Here is a 22,811-nt window from a genome sequence, read left to right as displayed (position 1 = left end):
TTCTTGTAAATCCCGTGCAAAGAATATTTCAGTTGTCGGTAGGTTGCATGTTGAATTTGCTGTGCGAAGTGCGAAGTGGATAACAAAAGTAATACGAATTAATCAGGCTGTTTGTCCTCACATTCAGACTACATTCCTTCAGTTGAGCACCAGTACTTTCATTACAGAACTTGTAGCCTCTTCACTGGTGCGTCCTGGCATGCTTTTGAGATTTTATTTTTCAGAAGAAAACAAATGCGCACTTTTACTGCCAGCTTAATGAGCTCCTTAAAACACACGACATGTTACCTTCATTTTAGAACTTCATAAGAATATGCATGACTGAAATGTTCGTATTTAAAATAAAGACCAATACACATTAAGTGGCCTTTTGTCGAAGACAACTTCGCCTTTCCATCTACGCCCATCGGTGTAGTAATCAAAGCACTTATGCTCACCTCTGACAAGCTTACATACAGTGTATTTGTGATAGCATAAAATATCCTCACGACCTCTTGACTTATTTGACATTTTAGAATAGCATGTCAAACCAATAAATCAGGTTTGGATAAGGTTTAAAACTGTTAACATTTATGAAGATACTGTTTCAAACGAGTGCGCGCTCTGTAGAGCTCTGCAACCAGACTCCGGGGAAAAACGTTTTTTTATATATATATATATATAAATATTATTAACATTTGTTTCAATATGTTGCTTTTAAGCAATAGACAGCCGTCGGTATTTAGTTTCTCTTAACATATTTGAAACATATTGCTTGCAAGATAACAGTGCGTTTCCACGCTCTACACTGAGCTCTCGTAGCTGTGCTCAGGCAAGTTGACCAGCATTGTAGCGACTCCGCACGGAGACGTGCTGCCTGTACGGTCTGAGAGGGTATTGTCGTTGCAAATGTGCGGCGTATGACACTGATGGATGCGCCAATGGTTAGACGGACAGATGCTTGGGCGGATCTAACGGCATGCAGTGCTGTAACAGCACACGACGCGAGATTGGGCAAAAACATCCCGATTCGGTGAAAGACTGGTCTTTTTCGTCCCCCCGCAAGCTTGGCGCACGGAGAGATTTTGATGCCATCGAGCGAGTCCCCTGTTCCTCACAGGGCTCGATACTGTTCCCTCTGCAGTTACATATTCTTGACTATTGACTTGATACGAGAGGCCTTGCAACATGGCAATGACACGGACTTGAACACAATCGGCAAGAAGAAACAGTTTTTTCTCAACTCACCATTCGCTTGTTTTCGAGACAATAACTCGCACTTTCCCACCGCTTCCTCTGCTTTTCCAAGGGAGAGAGGACAATCGCATTCTGATCCTACAGATGCTCTGAAAAAAAAATCGGACAACTTACCCACTTTGACATTTTAAAAAGTATTCAGATCGACGTTACTCATTGTAACTTTTCTGCGTTAAACCAGATCATATTTATTTAGCCTAACACAGAAGTAACGGCTACTTCTGATGACCCCGAATATTAAAGAATTGGAATATTTTGTTCACTTTCACCTTACCGTTTTAAAAACACTGTTCCTTTCCATTCTGTATTAACCGAAACAAGGAAAACGATTGATACGGAATTTGTGACTGATTTTTGAAACGAAGAAGGCATCTTGGAGCTAAGAAGTCGTGTGTGATTCGCTCTTGCTGTTTTTAAATACCTGCTATCAACCACACAAAGAAGGGGAAAAGTGCCATTAGCGGCCAAGAAAGTGTTTGGCAATAGCTACTGATCCATGCTCTCACAGCAGCTGAAGCACAGCAAGAGTCCATCCCCTCCTTCTGATGTACATTATTACAACAAGGGATACCCAATCAAGCACGTATCTCATCGATTCCCACCGCTCTCACTGGATTTTGAACGCGCTTGGACAAAATAACCGAGCGAGCCAGCCAGCGTGCGGACGACAAGTGTGGTTATTTCTCCATACGGCTACTGCTTTTCCATTATTTCCTATTAAAACCAAGACGGACATTTGAAAGGCGATAGGGACTTTGACTCTTGGATTTTCATACGATGGTATCAGCAACGCACTGAGGTTGTCCTGCTGTTTTTTTTTTTTTTCAAATTGCGTGCGGTTTCTGAGATCGGATTCCTGATGGATAACGTACTCAATCAACCGATCGAGTAAGTATTCATTTAGAAATCATAACGTTTCCTTTGTAGACCATTTTTTCAAAAGTAAAGTGTTTTCTGTATGTCATATATCTAGGCTATCTCACAAATAGGGGTGCTACCTACATGCATCTCCCATAGCCTACATAGGAGTTTGTTTTTCTTTGATGCTTGAATTTATATTTCAAGTGTCAATCATTATACGATATTATGCGTATCTTGCTACTTTGTATCTTACAACAATATAGCCTAGCCTAGCCTAGGGCTTGCGACAGAGAGAAGCAAGATGTAGCCTGTGTGTGCCCACATGACAGGAGCTAGCTAACCATCCGACGTGTAAGGAGTTAATGTGACAGTGCTTGATGTTTGCCCCTGTTTGCAGACTTTGAGTGACGCGATCATTTCGTTTTCCTTTAAGCTTGCCTGTTGCAGCTTCCAACACGGAGTGAGAATCGCATTGAGGCTGAAGCATTTTTTCTCCCGCTGTACTGCTCGTCTGCTCACTGTGATATCCAAGTGGAGCGGGGAGTGAGAGAGAGAGAAAGAAAACGTGTCTTCTCTTCATCTTCAGAGCTTTTTTCTTCACTGTCTGATTTTTTGTTTGAAAAGTGCCGATCTATGTCAGCCTTCTGAAAGCGCCCCAGGTACCGTGTAGGGAAGCGCCGCTATCAAAGAAGAGCGGACCAGCTCGGAATCTCTGGGGCTAGAGACGAACTCCTCAGCATATCCCCCTCCTTTAAACAAGCATGCCGCGGAGGAAACAGCAAGCGCCCAGGCGCGCGTCAGGTACGGTCCTACAGCTTTTCTTGTTTTCACCTCTTGTTTTCTGTAATGACCGCTGTTCTGTTATGCTACCAAACATTTGTGGTGAACATAGATAACGTGTGTACATTCTGTGCTCTGGGAGGACAGTTATAATGTCCGTTCATTCGAACCGGAGTTATTATGTAGCTGAAAAGTTTTTTTCCCTTTCCTTTTTATTAATCTACTATTGATCGCGCTTTATTCTATTTACAGAGTATTGCGAATTATGCACATTTCTTAAATGGCACGCGGTTACGAGATTTAATTTTCAAAGTTTGGCGGGGACAAAGATCTTGATCCGTAGTGCATTGCTTTGTCAACATTCTATTGGAAGGGGAAATAGCCTACTTTAGTAACAGAGGGGTAGCCCGACTAGCCAGTCAACCGATGTTTCAAAGTCAACTTCTGCTTTGATAGTTCTCGCTTTGCCCTCTTTTACTCCCCTCTCCCCTTTTCCCTCGTAGGGCGCAGATATTGACTCCATGAATTAGAGATCTATAAAGAAGCGTAGGAAAAAAGGGCTTCGGTGTCAGCTGACTGTCATGGTTCCCTTTGATGCTCGCCTTCGCTGTTTTTGGGGCTTTGTGCTAAAACATTTGATCACAAAATGTCAACTTTCGAGTAGTTTTTCGAGGGTGAATTGCTGTTTCTGGGAAAGACTTAAAGATTATTTCGCAGCAGACTCGGGGGAGTAGGCTACGTGAACTGGAAGAGGCTTTAATGGACAATTGCCATCTTTGATTTGACGGCTGATTGATTGCCTGTCATCTGGCTTGTCTTTGATCTATTCATTCCCGATAAACATCAATAAATCACTCCCCATGGCAACGCCAGCCCCCGTGACGTCATGTCTGGTCTGACAACTACCCATTAAAACATCTTTAATTGCCTCTTTTGTACTTTTTCACTTTGCTTGAGCAAGGGCTGTATTTATGTTCCTCAAAACCTTTGAATGAAGAACACACACTACTGCTGACCTGAATGCAGCATCAACATTTTTCTAGTAGGTAGTATAGGCCTACGTTGATTGTAGTTTTTGAAACAATCAGGGATTTTTTACTTACAAATGTACAGATTGTTAATGAATAATAAACATAAGGACATTTCATTTAGTGTGTGAGTGTGTGTGTGTGTATTATTGTGGCTTGGCCTGTTGTAGATGTGAACTTTTACACAGCCTAGTGGTGTTGTGTGTTTTTGTGTGTATGTTTATGAGTGTGTTTTTACCCATCACTGGAAATGTTTGGTCGCTAAAATACATGTTGTTAATAATACAGCTATAAAGCGGTATTAGAGTTACCAATAGCTTGATTTTATACAAGAAGGCCAATGCCACATTTTAGATAGATGTTTGCAGTTTTGTAAATCTAACATCTTTTTAAGCATCGTTTTTATCGTATTGATCGACTGTGTTCTGAGTTGGCCTGCTTATTACACATTGTACATGATCATACCCACAATTGTGTTTTTGTGTTTGCATTGAGGGAACAATGTTTGTTACATCTCAAGAGCATGCACTCTTAGCAAATCTCTGAGCACATACTGTGGACAATTAGATTCTATTTATGATGGTACTTTTTACTGTCTACAGCACTCATATTCACTGAAAGCACAGACACACACACACACACACACACACACACACACACACACACACACACACGCCACACACACATACACACACACAATGGTGCATGGACAGAGTTTAATCACCATAGCACAAACATTCATTTACAAATAAATACACATAGTCATACACAGACACACAAACACGCATGAACACACACACACACACACACACACACACACACACACACACACACACACACACACACACTCCACACACACACACACACACAGATAGTATGAAAAATGTAACTAATAGCCTAATCGGGAGACGAAAGAATGGTTTGCTCCATCAGGAGTAGCCGTCAAAGCGACTTTGTTTCATATTTGATTTAATTGTCTCGCCCTTGACAGCCACATTCATCAATGGCCCTAATGGTCAATCAGAAGTTGGCAGAGTGAGTGCTCTCATTTTGTTTCTCCCCCATACGTTGGGGCCCGTGCTTTACTTTATCAAAATGCTTTTGCCTAATGGACACGCAGGGGAGAGAGGGGGAGGAGAAGAGCGAGGGATGACTGAAAGGCTTCTTATTTCAGAGGAGTGAGAAAAAAATAAGGCATTTACTCTTTTAATGAGCGGATGAAACCAATACAAGGGTAGTCAGAGAGGGCTTTTTTGTTTTTTGAAGATGAGGCAACTTCCTGTGATTTTCTGGTGTGTTCCCCCTTACCCCTCCTTTTTCTCCCTCCTTTTCTCTCTCTTCTCTCTCTCTTTCTCTCTCCATCTCTCCCTCTCTCCTTCCCAGCAGCCCTCACAGCTGCAAGTTATAAGGTTGACGACTGCTCCATGGCACACAAAGAGTGATGACAAATTGATTGCGCCGTAGTGATGGAAAGAGCAAAGGAAAGATGGCAGATGATGGGCCTTGATTAGGAACTTTGGGAAATGCAGTCCCCTGCAACCTTGAGCATTGCATGAGAAAAAGCCTCCCTCACTCTCTATCTTTCCTTCACTCTTTCTCTCTCTATCACTCCCTTTTCCACCCCTCCACCCCCAAGTCTGGAAGGCCTGCTCAGCCGAGGAAAAAGAAAAGTTGTTTTGCCAGCTTCATTAGTGTTCCCCTAATTAGCTGTAAAGCTGATGGATTCCTGACAGGCCTAATGATTGGAGATGACAAGCTCCGCACACTGTCATCCAGCCCAATTAGGTTTGCAGCTAGTTTGATGTAATCAAGTTGATATTACACAGTCCTCCATGCCTTTAGTCCGTGCACTAACTCAATTTGCTGCTGCAGGTGACAAATGGGCCGGGGTACCTGGGTAATCATGTTGGCTAGAACTGGGTACTTTTAATGGTCAGGAGGCGAATAACAACAACAGCGAAAATACACAGACATACATATACACACACACCCAAACACACATAAGACTATGTGTCTACGAGCAAAAACACACTGACAGATTTGGTTGGTTTTCGTGAAAGTTCTTGGTACCACGCACACGCAGTCATATTATTTCCTGCTCACACCAACACTCACCCGCCCACAAACACATTAATACAGACTTGCCAGGTGGATGTTCCTGCCCCTTAACAACCCCCCTCCCACTCACAGACATACACACACCCAGACAACACTGTCCTCATTCAGCAGAGGACAATGCAGTGAACACTGTTTTTGTCCAATGGCTTCAAAAACCATGCCAGACCAAACATATCAATTGTTTTGGGGAGGAAGAAAGAACATCAAACACAGACCTTTTTTCCACCATAACTGACTGTAGTTAGCTAAGTCTCTGTGGTTGACTGCCGAGCAAAAGGCTTTTATGTTGCTCCGGTGGTTTTATCAGTGCTAAGGCATCGCTACCTGTGCAGACCTGTTGATAAAACCATCTTGTTGTCGTTCAGATGAATTTCCTCATCACATCTCAGCAGTTAGGTGCAGTTAAATGACACAGGCTTGACAACTTAAGATGTATTTTGTTGATGATGGTCATTATGCACTTTCAAAGCTTATTCAAAGTGACATCATTAGATGGCATGGGGATTTTGAAAATAAATGCATACCTGTGCTTACATGGCTAAATATGATTTATATAAATATTAGGATTGTGACAAGCACACGCATTTGGTAGGCAAGATGAATTGTGGTGTTGGAAACCAGCTGATTTCTGTGATTTCTGTTCATGTTTGATTGATTGTGGATGCTGTGAATTATTAATCATATGTTGTGGTGTTAGTGTCTGTGTGTTTATGACTTTGTGTGTGTAGATGTATTTGAGTGTTGGCAATGGCATAGTGACCTAAGATACATATCATCGTTTGGATGCAAATGATCTGACAGTGCCGATACAATGCAAATACAAACCAGTAGCACTTTTCACATATAAATGACGTTAAAATAGGTGTAGTTTTACTTGGTATCAAATTACATTTTTGATGCAAATGTCTTGCACACATACAGTATCACTATATTTGATTTGGAAAAAAATATATTCTCATATTTCCCTTCCTGTAGAAAAAGTTGATAGAGAGCACTAAGGCCAGAATATCTACCAGTATTGAGCCACAGATCAACACCGCTGTTTGTATATTTTGTGTTTCCTTGTTCCAGTTAAGTATTGAAATGAAGGTGGCATCATGTTAAATACAAATATATACATAAATGTGTCTTTATGCATAAAGATTATATAATCTTCATATGCCGACTGTGGGATTTGATTTGGAAAATGAAAGAATTAAAAAGTAGACCAACTGGACCACTTCAGAATGCTCATTACATGTTACTCACCTCAGATCCTGAAGTTTGATAGTGCCGGCTTGAGGTAGGCTTTCACCAAGAACCTGAAGATTTGGATTGATTTGGTATTATTTGCTAAGGTTTTCAACAGCAGGATTGATGTTGTCTGCAGATGGAAATGACGTAATGGAAAAGAGAAACAAATGGTGCTGTCGGCTGCTTTAAAAATGACTGCCCAGTCAAATGGAGCTGTAAGTACAACTGCTTAGGGTCTGAGTGCAACGTCAACATTACGACTTATGAAAGGACAATATAATTTGAGCAGAGTGACTCAGTTGAAAGGTTTGATGTTAGCATGCCCTCTCCCTCCCTCCCCTTCTCTCTCTCTCTCTCTCTCACACACTCTCCCTTTCTCGGTGTGGCGCCCCCTCCTTTAGGTGGCTACTCGGAGGCCTTGCTCTGTGGATTATGGGCCCTGTGTTAGCCTTGCTCTCACATTGCTCCCCAAAGCCGTGCTCTCCCAGGCAGCCAACTGACACTATGATTAGTTATGGCCGTCCTCTGCCTTTTTCACCGCTAGAAGTGAGCAACAATGAAGGGGGCTAAGAGTGGAGGAAGGCTGAGAAAGAGTGAGAGAGAGAGAGGGGAAGAGAGGAAGGGGTAGAGGGAAAAGCTGAATAACCTTGCAGCAAGTGTGAGATAGATGGATTGAGAGGGAGGGAGGGAGGGAGACAAAAGGGAGGGAAAGTTCCTCTTCCCGTGGATCTACGGCGGGGCTGATGGTTGATAAACAGAATTTTTTTCTGGAATCTTCCGTCATGGCTCCCATTAGCTTGACAGCTGTCAATTAGAGCTCCCTTGGTCTCGCGGGCTGCAGTTTATTGCAGGCGGTTGATGCTGTCATTTCGCTCACAGTTTCGCCTTGAGCGTTATCACGAGCGCTGAAACAGTCAATAGCTGATGCATCAGCAGTTATTTCTTAAATTGGCTCACAAGGCTGCATCCTTCCCTCATTTTTTTTCCTACCCCCCTTTCTCTCCCTCTCTCTTTCTCTGTCTCTCTTCCCCTCCACCCTCTCTTCTCCAAAGATTGTTTTGTGAATAGATGGCGATGAATTGCGACTGCAGCAGGGTTAGTGAGAGTGCAGCCGCGAGGGCGACGCGATGCAGTACACGCACACACACACACACATACTACACAAAACATAAACATGTACATGTACTGAGAGGCACACATTCATATACACTTTGCTTTACAGACCGTAGAAAATAAATTAGATACGCATCAAACAGCTACTGTGTCTGTCTACCTTGAAATCACTCCGTAATAATTGTACAACAATCATCTGTGCTTGCTAGTGTATATTGAGGAATGTTGAGTTCAAGCATGCAGATTTTATAAATTACTCATTTGGCTAGTTGGCTATTTATGGAATGGAGCCTATGTTCTGTTTTACTGATTAAATACATTACTAGCTTTATATGTTCACGCTTTGAGAGCCAATACAATTGATTTTGAAATGAGACAATATAGCACTCAAGGTGTGTTTCCTATTGAAGTCCTAGAAGGACACAGCAGGAGTTATATTTCTGAAATACTGTTACATTATCTGGCAACAGTTTTGTTACCTTGCTATACTTTTGCATTTGCTGCCAGGTTTAGCGTTGCGTCACAATATATATTATATATTATATCGTTTCTCTGCAATAATATTTTGTCCCCTCCAGACTTTTGCAAGGAAATGTGAATGTACTCTGAGATAACGCGCAACCAAATCAGACAAAACAAACTAGATCAAAAATCTACACCAACAGCAGTATTTTAATCTGAACCAACCTCACTGATGTTATCTACATGATGTTAAAAGTGTAGAGTAACTTCATTTTGTCCACATCTTCATAAATGCAACCGAGAAAATCTAATGCTTGTGGTTGCTTAGATAGACATATTCATCCCTAGTCAAGCTATGGAATGAAATGTTTTAAAAATAGATATGCCTTTGGGCATCTATTTTTTGTGAATTCATTTGAACATCAACATGTGATTGTAGATGTGCAAAATAAGATGTGCCATATTATAAGCTACTCAATATTCTCTTATATAGTATACCACGGTATATTTTATTGTGAGGATTAATAAGTTAACCGCTTTTTAGATTGATGATACCAGTGATAGCAATATTAATGTAAGCATACTATGAATTTCGACTGGTATTCAAAAACATTTTCACACATGACTGAAACAGACTTTCATACTCTGTCGTTTAAAGTATTCACCTCCTCTAATCCTCTCCACCTCTATCCCCACCTCTCTCTGCATGGGAGGACTCCTATTTAATTAATTAATGATTATCAGTTTCTTTGTCGCCCCATGATTAGAGAATCATGTCGTCTATTAAACACTATTATTAAAACGTGCGATGAACTTTCTCATTATTCCGTGGTGATTAGTGATTGGGCAGGACACCCCACTGGTAAGGCTGATTCGCTGGCGGCCCAAGCCTGACACACTCTGGGAAACAGCTCCTCATTTGGGACAGCGCTTCGGAGGAAACAGGAAATTGAGAGGGTTTCTGGGATCTCTGTGCTTCCCGTGCCAAGCTAGCCACTTATTTTCGTGCTCATACAGTACTGCCACATTCCAAAAAGCCCCCCCGCACACACATTCACACACAAACTAGGCTGGCTGTGATTTCACTATGCTAGCGAACCGCCTTTTCAAAAAGCCTCACAAGCTGATTTTGTCCCAACATATCTCTATCACTCTCTCTCTCTCTCTCTCTCTCTCTCTCTCTCTCTCTCTCTCCACACACACATCCCTCCACTCCTGCCTCCATCTGAAGTGATAGCATGGCTCTTTGTGTGAAGTGTGTGTCAGGGCAGTGTGCAGGTTTTGCAGACTCTGGCAGTGAAGTTGCACGGGGGGATTAAATCTCCCAGAAGCCCCGCATGCACTGTGAAATATGGCCTTGTGGAAGTAATCCCTGTCTGTGTTGTTGTCATGTAGAGGAGAGAGGAAAGGCCAAGACTGGGCTGAGAGGGGTGGTGGAGGGGGTGGCGAGACAGTGAGTTTGGAGGGGTGCGGGAAGGGGGAGAGAGAGGGGGGGGGGCCGTTGTTGAGCACGGCAGGGGTAGAGGGGTAGGGTTCTGACTGTCGTTTGGGACAGCCTCCAGGTCTGGGTTTCTTCTTTCTGTACATGTACATATGTGTGTGTGTGTGTGTGTGCGTGTGTGTGTGTGTGTGTGTGTGTGTGTGTGTGTGTGTGTGTGTGTGTGTGTGTGTGTGTGTGTGTGTGTGTGTGTGTGTGTGTGTGTGTGTGTGTCTGCACCCGAGTGGCAGGAGGCCCATTCTTTCCCCCGGTGCAAATCCCCCTCCTCCTTTTACGGGTGAAACTGACAGCCATCCTTCATGCCTGTGTTTGTGTGTGTATGTGTGTGTGTGTGAGAGAGAGAGAGAGAGAGAGAGAGAGAGAGGGGAGAGGGAGAGACACGCGGGCGCATTTTGATGGCTGATGGCTGATGGCGCTGGTGCCTGTGATGAAAGGCAGGGCAGGGGGAGAGGCAGGCAGAGAGAGGCCCTCGTAATCAGGGCCAGCCAGGGCCCTGACATCCCTCTCAGGCCTGACAGGCCCCTTCCTCTTCTCTCCGCACCGCACCGCTCCACTCCGCGCCACAACACGCCGCGGCGCACCGCCGGCAGACGGCCTCAAACGCCCGCGCTCCCTTCGCCTCCCCTCAGCTCCTGATCAGTCTCAGATGCGAGGCATTATCCCTCCTCCACCTCCACACCACCTCCTCCAGCACCGACGCCACGCCTCCTCCTCATCTCCTGCTCTCCGCACTGGTGTCTTTTTTTTCTTCTCTTTAATGAGGCAGAGGAAAAAGAGGGGGACCAGGAAAGAGTAAGGGTAGGGGTGTGTGTGTGTGTGTGGTGGTGGTGAGGGGGTGACGCTGTGGTCTTAGGTGGGGGTCCTTGTCTTTCATTTGTGTTTGTGTTCTGCATGGTGTGTGTGTGTGTGTGTGTGTGTGTGTGTGTGTGTGTGTGTGTGTGGTGAGTCTGTACCTCTTTGCATACCTCTTTGTATTAGTGTGTGTGCTTTTTTATCTGGGGTGGTGCTGTGCGGTGTGTGAGCATTTTCCCCTTCCTTGGCAAATACAGGCAGGTGCAAGCAGTGAGAGAGAGAGAGAGAGAGAGAGAGGGAGGGAGAGGAGAGAGAGAGAGAGAGAGAGTGAGTGAGTGAGTGAGTGTGAGAGTGAGTGAGTGAGGGAGAGTGCAGCAGAGAGGAAGTCTGTTTTATTTTATACTGCGGGCCTGTTGCTAATTAATGTTTCTTGGTAGGATTCTGTCGGAGTTGAGTAATGTTTTTGATCTTTATGCCTGATAACTGCATACCTAATGAGATTTCAAAGCTTCTCGAGATGTGTGTGTGCTGCTCCCTGCAATTATTGACAGATGCCTTTTCTTCGCCATTGGGTTCTGCACCATAAATCCTTCCCCTGTAATGAGCTTGAGAAGTGCCACCCTGCCAGTGAGCTAATGAAACCGCGTGCGAGAGGTGGGGGCCACCGGGGGATCACGCTTCCCTGACACATTTTTTTCTTTAAATGCACTCTGCAGATGTCAGGGCCCCCACCCCACCCCACCCGCCAGCACGTTCAAAAAGAAACGAGAGGAGAAGAGAGGCGAGGAGAGGAGAGGAGAGCAGTGAGCGAGTGAACGGGAGCGAGGGAGATGGAGGAGGATATAGAGGTGAAAGACAAAAAATGGAGGGAATGATAACAATAAGAAGAGGAAGGAAAATTAGGAATTTGCTGTGTGTGTGTGTGTGTTGTGTGTTTGTGTGTGACTGTAAGAGAAAGAGAGAAACAGAGACGGAAAAGAAAGAGAGGGAGGGAGCAAGAGAGGAGAGAGAGACAGTTTTGGCCTGCAAGGCGATCATGTTTCGGTCCCATGTTAAGGCCATTTGTCTGAGTTACGTAGTTTTTATTTGAAATAGTAGTAGCGTTGTTGCCGAAGTTGACTTTGATTGATAGAACTGCCCTCTAAGCTACTCCGAGCCAGCTTTTTTTAGTTTGCTATTCTCTCTCAGTCTCTCTCTTCTCTCTCCCTCTCCCTCTCTCTCATTCTCTCTCTCTCTTGCTCTTTTTTCATTTTAGCCTCACCAATTCTAGTCTCTTTCTCTCAATGAAATCTGAGCAGGCAAAGAGACAGAGACAGTGGGAGACAGGAAGATAGAGGAAGAGTTTAAAAAAAAAAAGCCTCAACAAGCTGAAATGGTTAAAAGTGTAGTGAAGGCACGTTCAGTCACACACACACACACACACACACTCTCATGCCGCTTTACTGCTGGGATTCCGTTTTGGTGTCCTGAAAATGGACAGTCAGTTGTGTGGGAGAAAAGCAAAGAGAGAGAGAGAGAGAGAGAGGGAGGGAGAGAGAGAGAGAGAAAGAAAGAGAGAGGAGAAGAGAGGCGCTCCATGCCAAACAGTCGATTTCCTCCTCTCCTCGGCACGGTCATACATCATGGACCCACCCTTCTCTCTTGACAGAATGACGCGTGTCATTTATCAAACGGGCCCTTGCCAGAGAGCCCTGCGTGAGGGGCCGTCTTCCTCCCCTCCGAGAGGAGAGGAGCCACTGCGGCCGCCATGCCGCGTCTCCTCGGAGGGGGGCCGGGGTGGGCGAAGGTCGGGTGTGGGGGATGGGTCGGGGAAGGGCGTGTGGGTGGGGAGAGAAGGGCGGTGGGGGGAGGAGGCTGAGGTGGGGGCTCCAGTAGTTCCAGTAATAATGTTGCTCAGGCTCTCACATTCCCCTAACCCCTATGTGCGAGATGGGAAAGAATGCCTCTAGACTGTGGGGTGTGTGAAAGTGTGTAAGAGTGCTTGAGTGTGTGTGTGTGTGTGCGCGTGTGTGTGTGTTTTTTTACGTGGGTGGAGAGTGAGCGAGACAAGTTTATGAGGTGTGTGTTGGAGGCTGAAGCGGCCTCAGTGTGCAGTATGTGCTTTAGCACATCTGCCTCGTGAAGCAGAGTCCCAGAAGTGGGTTCAGTCGGATCCTGTGTGGGTTTGTGTGTATGTGTGCCTTTGTTTTAATTGTGTTTTTATTTGAGAGATGTCTTTGTGTTCCCTCTCTCCATCTCATTTTCTCTGTGTGTGTGTGTGTGTGTGTGTGTGTGTGTGTGTGTGTGTGTGTGTGTGTGTGTGTGTGTGCGGTACCCCTGTGAACATATCGTTGGGACCCTCAGGCTGACAGGTATCACTCAAGAGCCCATTCCACCCTCCTTCACTCCTCCCTCTCTCTCTCTCCCTCCCTCCCTCCCTCCCTCTCTCTCAATCTCATGCTCTCTGTCGCTCTTTTTCAGCCTCTCGAGGGGGTTGCAGGAGTGAATCGGAGCTCTCTCCCTTTCCCATGATTCAAAGGAGCATTACCGAAGATGGATGCTCCTTAAAAAAAGAGATTGATGATGGATACGAGGCTGGCCGTGTCATTCATCATTTTGAATATTATTTAGACTGGCCGTGTAAAGCTGTAACCTGAGCTTTGCTAGGAGAGAGGACTAGAGTGCTGGGCCCTGGACGTGAGGCATCCATGATGGATGGGTCAGCTCGCTCCTTGTTTGTTACCAGATACCAGAGGAGCCGCACTCGTTCACTCACTCAGTCAGTCGCTCAGTCACTCCTAATGCTTGGCTTTTGCCTGAAAGGGTAAAAATAAAACCGAAAGGGTTGAGAGGGGAGGGAGGGACAAAAAAACAAATGTTGATGTGTTTGTTTGTCATCACGGTAGGCTAGTAACCCCGGCAACCCCACCCTCTTCCCTTTTTCTGCCCTCCACCACCTCCTCCTCCTCTCTCCTTTCTTATGGAAAGGAGTTGACATGTTTCTGCATGAAGTTTTTTTTTTTTTTGACAGCCCCTCAGGACGAGGTGACCATCGTCGTCATGGCTGCGAAAGGAGCTGGAACAGCTGGCCTTCATTAGCAGGAAATGAAGCCGACCTTTAAAAAAAAACAGAGGAAAAAAAGACTTTTTGACTTTCACGCTGACATGAGCACTACAGTGGGGGAGTATTTCTTACTGCCTGCACTCTGGTTGGAGTAACTTTTTGTTACATTGTGCTGTGGTCAACTACAGCAGGCTGATTGCGGCCTCCAGCATGCTATGTGACCTAGCACCAGTACTGTTCTGTTACGGTATAATCTATTCAGCTTTTGCACCCAAGTGAACAAATACTACTGTAGTCTGACCACGGAGGTACATTGTCGTTCATCCGTTCAAATAATCAAAGACCGATACACAAGTCTGGACATTTAAGTATTTTGCTGGACAAACTCTAGTGCCTTTTTCGCCAGCTAGTTGAGGGACTTCCAGTCCCGGTGCTTTTGAGGAGGGGTAGAGGCAGGTCAAACTGTGGAGAGAGAGGCAGGCTACCTCTGACCTGCGCCGCTGTGCCACCGGGACGCGGCGGCTTACAGCAAGGGGAGGAGAGGAGAGACAGAAAGAAAGAGGGACGCAGAAGAGAGAGAAAGGTTGTTTTGTTTTTGTGATCTTTTTTTTCCTTTCTCTTCTCTCAGTCGTCCCTCCTCTCCCTCCTGTGCTCTCTCCCTCCCTCCCTTTCTTTCTCTCCCTCTCTCCCTCTCTTTTTTCCAGTTTTATAGCAGGAGACATGATTTATTGTGGCCATCCATCTTTGGGTCTCATCCATCACCTCCTGGTTGCTAGGCAATCATGGCAGCAGCTGTTTGCTTTGAATCAGACAGAGGCGCTGTCAATCAGCGCGGGCAGGTGAAAAGCATTAGAAACACGCTATTGTCAGACGGAATAATTAATCAAAGGAAGGAAAGATAATTAAAAAGATATGACCCTTGCTAGCACTTGCTCTGGGTTGCTGGAGAGAGAGAAAAAAAAAGCTAGAGAGAAAATGAAGGGAGTATAAGAGGAAGAAGGAGCTAACGTGTCCTCTCTCTTCCTCTCTCTCTCTCTCTCTCTCTCTCTCTTTCTCTCGACACTCTGAAGGAGTGGTGAGCGGGAGCACAGATAAAGGCTGTTCTTGTCGTCAGTGGCCCAGGTTCTAATTAATTAAAAAGAGATCGGGGAGGGGTGGGGGGAGAAAGTGGAGAGCAATAATAAAAGGCTGGCAGAGGAGATGAGAGGGTGAAGGAGAGAAGGAGGGAGAGAGAAGGGAAGAGAGAGAGAGAGACACACACACCGCATGAAAGGACAAAGTGGCTCTTTTTGATACCAGGAAATGCGACAAATGCACACTTTTAAGTGTGCCTTTCCGTTCCCTTGTCACAAAATCTACTCAGTGTGTGTTCAGATTTGAGTATTTATGAAGACCTGCCGTCTTCACACGTGTTCTTCACAAACCAAGTCACTGTATAATTTCTCTTTTCTTTTAAATTGTAATTGTGGACATTTACCCTTAGGAATATATATTTCTATTCTAGTATAAATAGCCCATTGGACCTTTCTGGAAAATGGCTGCTTTTCTCCCTTTCCTGTGATGAAAGGACTGCTGTTGTGATATTGTTTCCTGCTGGTCAGTATTGTTGTGTGGATTGTAAAGGGTAATTTAGTGTGTGCACTGATTTTAATTGACTATAAGGATGTTTGTTTTACTCCACAATGTAGTCAAGGTGCAGCTAGCATATGTTCATCTGTTTGTGCAAACAGTGTGTGTGTGTGTTAAACCCAGAGGCCCAACCTAGACTGTAGTCTCTCCCCTTTCTAGTCCCACAGGATAGGTGATTTCAGGTCAGGTTGCCCATAGCAGCCCCATCTCTCTCTCTCTCTCTCTCTCTCTCTCTCTCTCTCTCTCTCTCTCTGTTTGTTCTCAGCTCCCTCTTTTATCCTGCCGTTAACACAGATAAGCTTTGGGACATGGCGCTTATATTTCTAGCCTAAATGTTCTCATAAATGTTGCATGTTTACCGCTGCGTTTTTCAATATTCACACACTGCCTCTGCTGCCTTGTGCTGGTCTGGTCCCCTGTATTATGACTCTGGGTCTGGTCAGCTCTGCTGCTGAGATCCTGAATGAGTGATGCACGCACACACACAAACGCGCACAAACACACACATGTCAAAGCGCAACACACACACTCACATCAGAATTCAGTGGCTCCTAGGTAAGTGCAGCAGCTGCAAAGCTTGTGCTCACAGCTGCAGAGATAGACACCAGTCATAACATTATAACGAGGGTTTTGGAGACACTATGCTAGCGCCCGAGTATGCATCGTGTCTAGAATCGAAAAAAAATAAATAATAAAACAAAAACTTTTTGCTCTCTGTGAACCTACACTAACTCTATCCTCCTGCCTCGTTTCTTCCTCTCTCACTCTGCATCAGGAATGTAGGATATGGACTAGCATGTAGCATTAGCCATCTGATTAGCCAGTGTGACATTAGCCAGTCCTGATTCCAGCGCTTTCCGTAAGGAGGCTGTACACGTGAAGCAGAGGCTCAGCAGCAGGAGCATGGCCTGGCTTAGCCTAGCTTGGCCTGCCACGGCCTGGCCCTCCACCAGGGCTCCATTACACACACACACAACACACACACACACACACACACACACACACACACACACACACACACACACACAGGCCCGTCCAGACGGGAGGAGCTTCTTCAAACAGGCCACAAACACACCGGAGACAATGGACGTGTTTGTGGGCCCTTGCTGAAAGGCCGGCGGTGGCAGTAGCAGACGCCCCAGCGTCGTTACGGCTTTTACAAGGAGCAGCTAATGTGATCTTCCTCCTGAAAACACACATCAGAGAGAAAGTGAAAAAGAAAGGACAGAAAGACTGAGAGATAGAGAAAGGAGAAAGAAGGAGAGAGTGGGCCCTGGTATTTTTAGGCTTAATTAGTCGCATAGTTTTAGATATAGCCCTGAACGATGGCGGCATCTCACTGTGACATTCAAGACGCGCCTGTGTCACCAGCGGCTAGTTAGGCTTTGACGTCTGCACAGAGGCGTCTGTCTCGGCTCCCGCCAACCGCCTGCCCGGGAACTCTTTAATTGAATCTTTTTGCTGTTTTCTTTCATCATTTTACAGTTCAGTCTTGTTGTGTTTCAGACGAAATTTGGGAGCAAAAGGGAGGTGATTATTTAGATTTGATTGGAGTTCTGTTGTTCTTGTCGCAGTACAAGTTAGTTGTGTAATTTGTGTATGTGTGTGTGTGTGAGTAGGTTTCTATATTTATGCGTTTGACTCAACATGTGTAAAGTCTATTCATCAGTATGCTAGACGTTGCGGTGGCGTGAGGCCTAGACAGGGCTTCCACTATTACGTCTTGTCATTCCTCCCTTCATTCTGTGAATGGCATGTGAAGAGATGAGCCCAGAGTGGGCCGCTGTCCTCTCTCTCCTTCCCTCTCCCACCCCCCCTAGTCGTGCCCTGGCTCAGAGTACGTCTCTCTGACCCGCTCATCATCATCACTTCCTGTCTTGGAGAGGAGTGAGCTTCCCACTCCCAGCCCCGTGACAAGGCCCTCACTGTTTACAGATTCCTCACACACACACACACACACACACACACACACACACACACACACACACACACACACACACACACACACACACACACAGGCAAAAATACAGACTCATCTGTGTGTGTGTGTGTGTGTGTGTGTGTGTGTGTGTGTGTGTGTCTGCTTGTGTGTGTGTGCGTGCCCGTGTTTGTGATGGCTGTCTGATTCAGTGTGTGTGCATGCATGTGTGAATGTATGTTTCCGGAAGGTAGTAAATCACTCCAATCAATTGTGCAGGAGAGTGTTGTGGAATTGGGGCCCTGGCTGTGGAGGCGCTTTGGCTGTGGGAGGTGAGACTGGGGAGGAGAGACTGCTGCAGCTGTCACATGCTGTCCCAGACAGACAGACAGACAGACTGCACCATTAGCAGGCACAGCGCCTCAACAAAGCCATTCAGCCAGTCGCCTGCTTTCACCTTTAGTTTACGGCTCCTTCATTTGCGGGCGCGACATCTGAATCCTGTTGGAAGTGGCGGCGAATTCCACTGATGAAGGGAAGGTTTATATCGTGAGTGTGTGTGTGTGTGTGTCATGAGAATGAAGGAGAGTGTGGGGAGAGAGAGAGTGTGTGTGGAATAGTCTTCGTTGTATTTATACCCTCATAGCCCTCTTTCTACCTGTATCTTCTATCTCATTTTACCACCTTACTCTGCATTTCCTGTCTCGGTCTTTCTCTCTCTCTCTCTCTCTCTCTCTCTCTCTCTCTCTCTCTCTCTCTCTCTCTCTCTCTCTCTCTCTCTGTGTGTGTGTGTGTGTGTATCTATTTTTTCCCTTTGATACAGTCTTATTTGAAGAAGCTTTGCTATGTATTCTGGATAAATTTAGAAAATGTGGTAGAGAAAGAGAGCGAGAGGGGGAAGAGAGAGAGAGAGAAAGAGAGAGAGAGAGAGAGTGCGCATCCTGCGCGGTGCGGTGCAGTTCAGTTCAGTTCATTGGGACGGCGTCGGGGCCTTATCTTTGCATCTTGACACGGGGAACTGCAGTACATTAATACCTGCGATAGGCTCTGTCTGCCTCGCACCGCTCTACAATGCAGATAAGCCCCAGCACTGGCGGATTATCACATGCACACTGCAAGCAGATACACAAACACATGCACACACACACACACACACACACACACACACACACACACAAATGCACACATGCAAAGGCACACACACACACATAGGTGTATATATACACATTTGAACAAATCTACAAATACATAAATGCACACATATACATAAGCTTGGATACATACTCACATTCACAGCCCCGCACAAGCATTTATAAAAGCAAGCACATTTATCCTAAATTACTAGCGTTAATTTTTTAAGGAGAGTGCGTATAAGAAACAAACTATTTTGGCATGTAACAGCATTGACGCTTCAATTAGGATTCTGCAAAGTGCCTCTTTGTTTTGTTTTGTTTTGCTCTGGTTCATTTGTTGCTCTTAACGTAGGGCCTTCTTTTCCTCTCCTAAAGGAGAACACTTGTTTGTAACGTATAATTGATGTGCGCAGATGAAATGAAATAGAACAGGCCCTATTAAGAACCTTGATCACTCTGAGAAGTAAACACCAGGAGGCCACTTGGAGTGGAAAAAAGATATCACTTTTTTTTCCTCTCGTTTTACTTTGTTTTCAAAAAACACCACATGGGGACGTCTCTCTCTCTCTCTCCCTCTCTCTTCCTCCCTCTCTCTTTCTCTATCACTCTCTCTCTCTGTGGTTTCTATATCAGTGTGTGTGTGTGTGTGTGTGTGTGGTGTGATTGTTTGTGCTAGTGGAATCAGCTCGGCGGGCTCCCCTGTGGCGCTCCATCCTGCTGCACACAATGTGAGGTGTGCTCCCCTCCCTCTCTGTCCTCGCCCAGACCACACCACACCAGACCAGCCTGGCCGGCCGGCCTCTCAACACACAACACTGTGTGTGTGTGTGTGTGTGTGTGTGTGTGTGTCCTTGTGTGTGTGTGTGTGTTTCTCTCATTCTCTGTGTACATGTGTTTGTCTCGTGCTCTATTTCTCTCTCTCTCTCTCTCTCTCTCTCTCTCTCTCTCTCTCTCTCTCTGTACTGTATGGAATTATGCAAGGCCTAGCACACACACACACACACACACACACACACACACACACACACACACACACACACACACACATAACACACACACTCTCAGGCCTACTCTAATTGGGAATAGAGGGGTTAATGGACTCTCTAACCTTATGCCCTCAGGCTTCTCCTTGTGTAATGGCAGTTTAAGGGGGTTTGCTCAACTAAACAGCTAAACATGTGCTTCAGTTCTTTTAATGCTTGATGCACACACACACACACACACACACACACACACACACACACACACACACACACACACACACACACACACACACAAACACACACACACACACACAGGCACACACACACAGTCACAAACATTCATATATACACATACATACACTCTCACACATACACACAAAACCAATATCACGTACACAGGAGCCATTTTGACGCCCTCGGCTGCAGAGGTCGGCTCCGGGGCCCGCGCGTTTCATCGGCGCGGGTTCGCTCCTTTTTTAAAGCAGGACGCTCTGCGGCGCTAATTAGATAATTAAACGTGGCGTCCCTCTTCCTGCCATATTTCATCCCTCGCTCTCGGACCTGGTGCCTGGGCCAGGCCTTTGAAATGGATACGCTATCAGTTCCCGTCCCCAATCGAGTAGCCAAGCGGCCGAGTCGAGCAGAGGAGAGGAGGGCCCAGGGGAGCCGCACTGGCCGGGGCAAACGTGAGCTGGCCATGCCAGGAGAGGTGTTGATGGCTACACGGGGTTAGCGATCCATCATCCGTCCCGGACTCTTGCTTTTCTTTTCCTACTCCCCCCTTCTTTTTGTCGTTCGGAGGCATAACTACCCACCAAATAAAATATCAAAGCAGAGGAAGGCCAGCTTTAATGCCCAGCTCCACCTTCGCTCTCCAGAAAGTTTCGTGTTACTGCTTGCTGGTTTTATTCCTGTGATAAATCATTACATGGCAAAATTCAGGATAATAAATTAGAATGAAAGGGAAGTGGAACAAAAATAAAAGACAAAATATCAAATATATTTTCTTTGACCTTTAAACCTTTGAATAAATATATATTTCATTTGACCTTGTAAACATACAGCACATTACTATTATTATTATTATTATTATTATTATTATTATTATTATTATTATTCGTCTAAAATTGTTCTACTTTTCTAATGTTTTTGTACAGTTCTTTTGACAGCGGTAGTGTTTCTCGTGCTAACTGAATTCGGCTGGTTGCCTGCCACCTCTAAAAAGCCTGCTGTCCCCCAGCGAACAGGCCTCGCTGTCAGGGCCACATCAAACGAGCCAGCGGGAGAAAGCAGGGGAAACAAGCGTTTGCTTTATTTGCTTATTGAATTTGAATGGCTATTTGGACTGTACATGGGTTATGAAATTTGTGAATTAGAAGTGAAATATGAACTCATAAATCTGACCCAGATGGTGGGGGAAATCTCGAGACAAACTGGACAACCTCTGCACTGGAGTAGAATAGGCCTAATATATGTTCTACACATTCACATATTATTTTATTTTATTTTTTATTTTATATTCCATTCGAGTTCTTTTTTTTCTAGAAATTAAGATTTCGTGTATGTAAATATACTTTCTGGAATCATTTATGACATACACTGATATGTTTTAATATGTTATGTTAATACCGGTACTATTTCCACAACTTATTGAAAACATTTTGAATTGTAAATAAAAAGCCGCATCTATACCGTAGAGCAGTGGTAAGGGCACTGGGTTGTGTGTGGCATGTGCTGGAGCTGAGAGTGGCTGTTGGAGAGTGCTGGGGAGGAGGGAGAGAGGGACTGTGTGTGTGTGGGGTGTGTGTGTGCGTGTGTGTGTGTGTGTGTGTGTGTGTGTATGTGTGTGTGTGCACTTCTGCTCAGTGATGAGGACTGGAGACCACTCCACATCCTGAGCTTGTGATTTAGATCCCCCGCTGCTCCTGCACTCACACTCACAATAGTCTTTCCAGCTATGTGTGTGTATTTGTGTGTGTGTGTGTGTGTGTGTGTGAGAGAGAGAGACAGAGAGAGAGTAAGAGAGAGAGAGTGTTACGTGATGCAGTAGCCGTGATGTCTGGATTGGTGGTGTCTTAATTGCGCATCCTGTTTACATCCTATTGTGTTTCATTTCAGCACGTAGCACACAGACACAGACACACACTCACACTTACACTCACACACACACACACACACACACACACACACACACACACACACACACACACACACATATTCTCTTTCTTGCACAAACAAATGCATGCACACTGTCAAACACTTATAATGTTCACACTCACATACTTACAAATGCTAAATCTCCATCCTTTTCGTACTCACATTACACACACACTTAATTACAGGTCATTTCATAGACACACATTCATACATATATATTTTCATATCTTTTTACATCTCTCTCTCTCTCTCTCTCTCTCTCTCCCCCCTCTCTCTCATTCTCTCTCTGTCTCTGGTTACTGGGTCATAGGCAGCCCCTCACTGGCCCTCCTCTTTGAGGCGGCGATGCGAGGGACATGTGACTGCCCGCTTCCTACTGTCACACACACACACACACACACACTCACTCCACATACACCACATCAACCTGGTCTGTCCTTTCCTTCTCGCTCTCCTTCTCCCCGTGCTGCCCCTCTCTCTCTCTCTCTCTCTCTCTCTCTCTCTCTCTTTGTGGAGTTTGTGGCCTCCCTCTCTTGTGACAGCTGGCTGACCCTGAAGCGGGGCCTTTCTTGAGGCGTTCCTCTGTTCCCTCGTTAACTGTGGAACCCCGTAAACGCACACTCCTCGGCTCCCAGCCGCCCTGGGCTCCAGGTTTATGAGCTGGGAGAATGTTCCGCCAGACCCATTTCTGCTCGAGAAACACAATGAGAGAGGGAGAGAAGAGAGAGAGAGAGAGAGAAGGATTGAGTTTGTAGAAAAGGGGTGGGGGGGCTTGAAAGAGAGATGAAATGTGGTTTCAGATATTTGTTTCCCAGACAATTAAGATG

General features: G+C 45.4%; 1 protein-coding gene across 1 annotated transcript in view; it reads left to right on the top strand.

Annotated features, from left to right (window-relative positions):
- The first annotated feature begins 1,719 nt into the window (after positions 1–1,719).
- The window catches only part of tshz3b (teashirt zinc finger homeobox 3b), a 39,875-nt gene continuing 18,783 nt past the window's right edge, over positions 1,720–22,811 (top strand). Inside the window, exons 1-2 of the mRNA XM_048262760.1 lie at positions 1,720–2,124; positions 2,531–2,898. Of these exons, the coding sequence (XP_048118717.1) occupies positions 2,859–2,898 (40 nt within the window). The 5' untranslated portion in view covers positions 1,720–2,124; positions 2,531–2,858. The remainder of the gene's footprint in view (positions 2,125–2,530; positions 2,899–22,811) is intronic.

Source organism: Alosa alosa, chromosome 14 (assembly GCF_017589495.1).
Source record: "Alosa alosa isolate M-15738 ecotype Scorff River chromosome 14, AALO_Geno_1.1, whole genome shotgun sequence".
NCBI lineage: Eukaryota > Metazoa > Chordata > Actinopteri > Clupeiformes > Clupeidae > Alosa > Alosa alosa.
The sequence above is the reverse complement of the archived record's forward strand: the minus strand, read 5'-3'. Positions and strand labels throughout refer to the sequence as shown.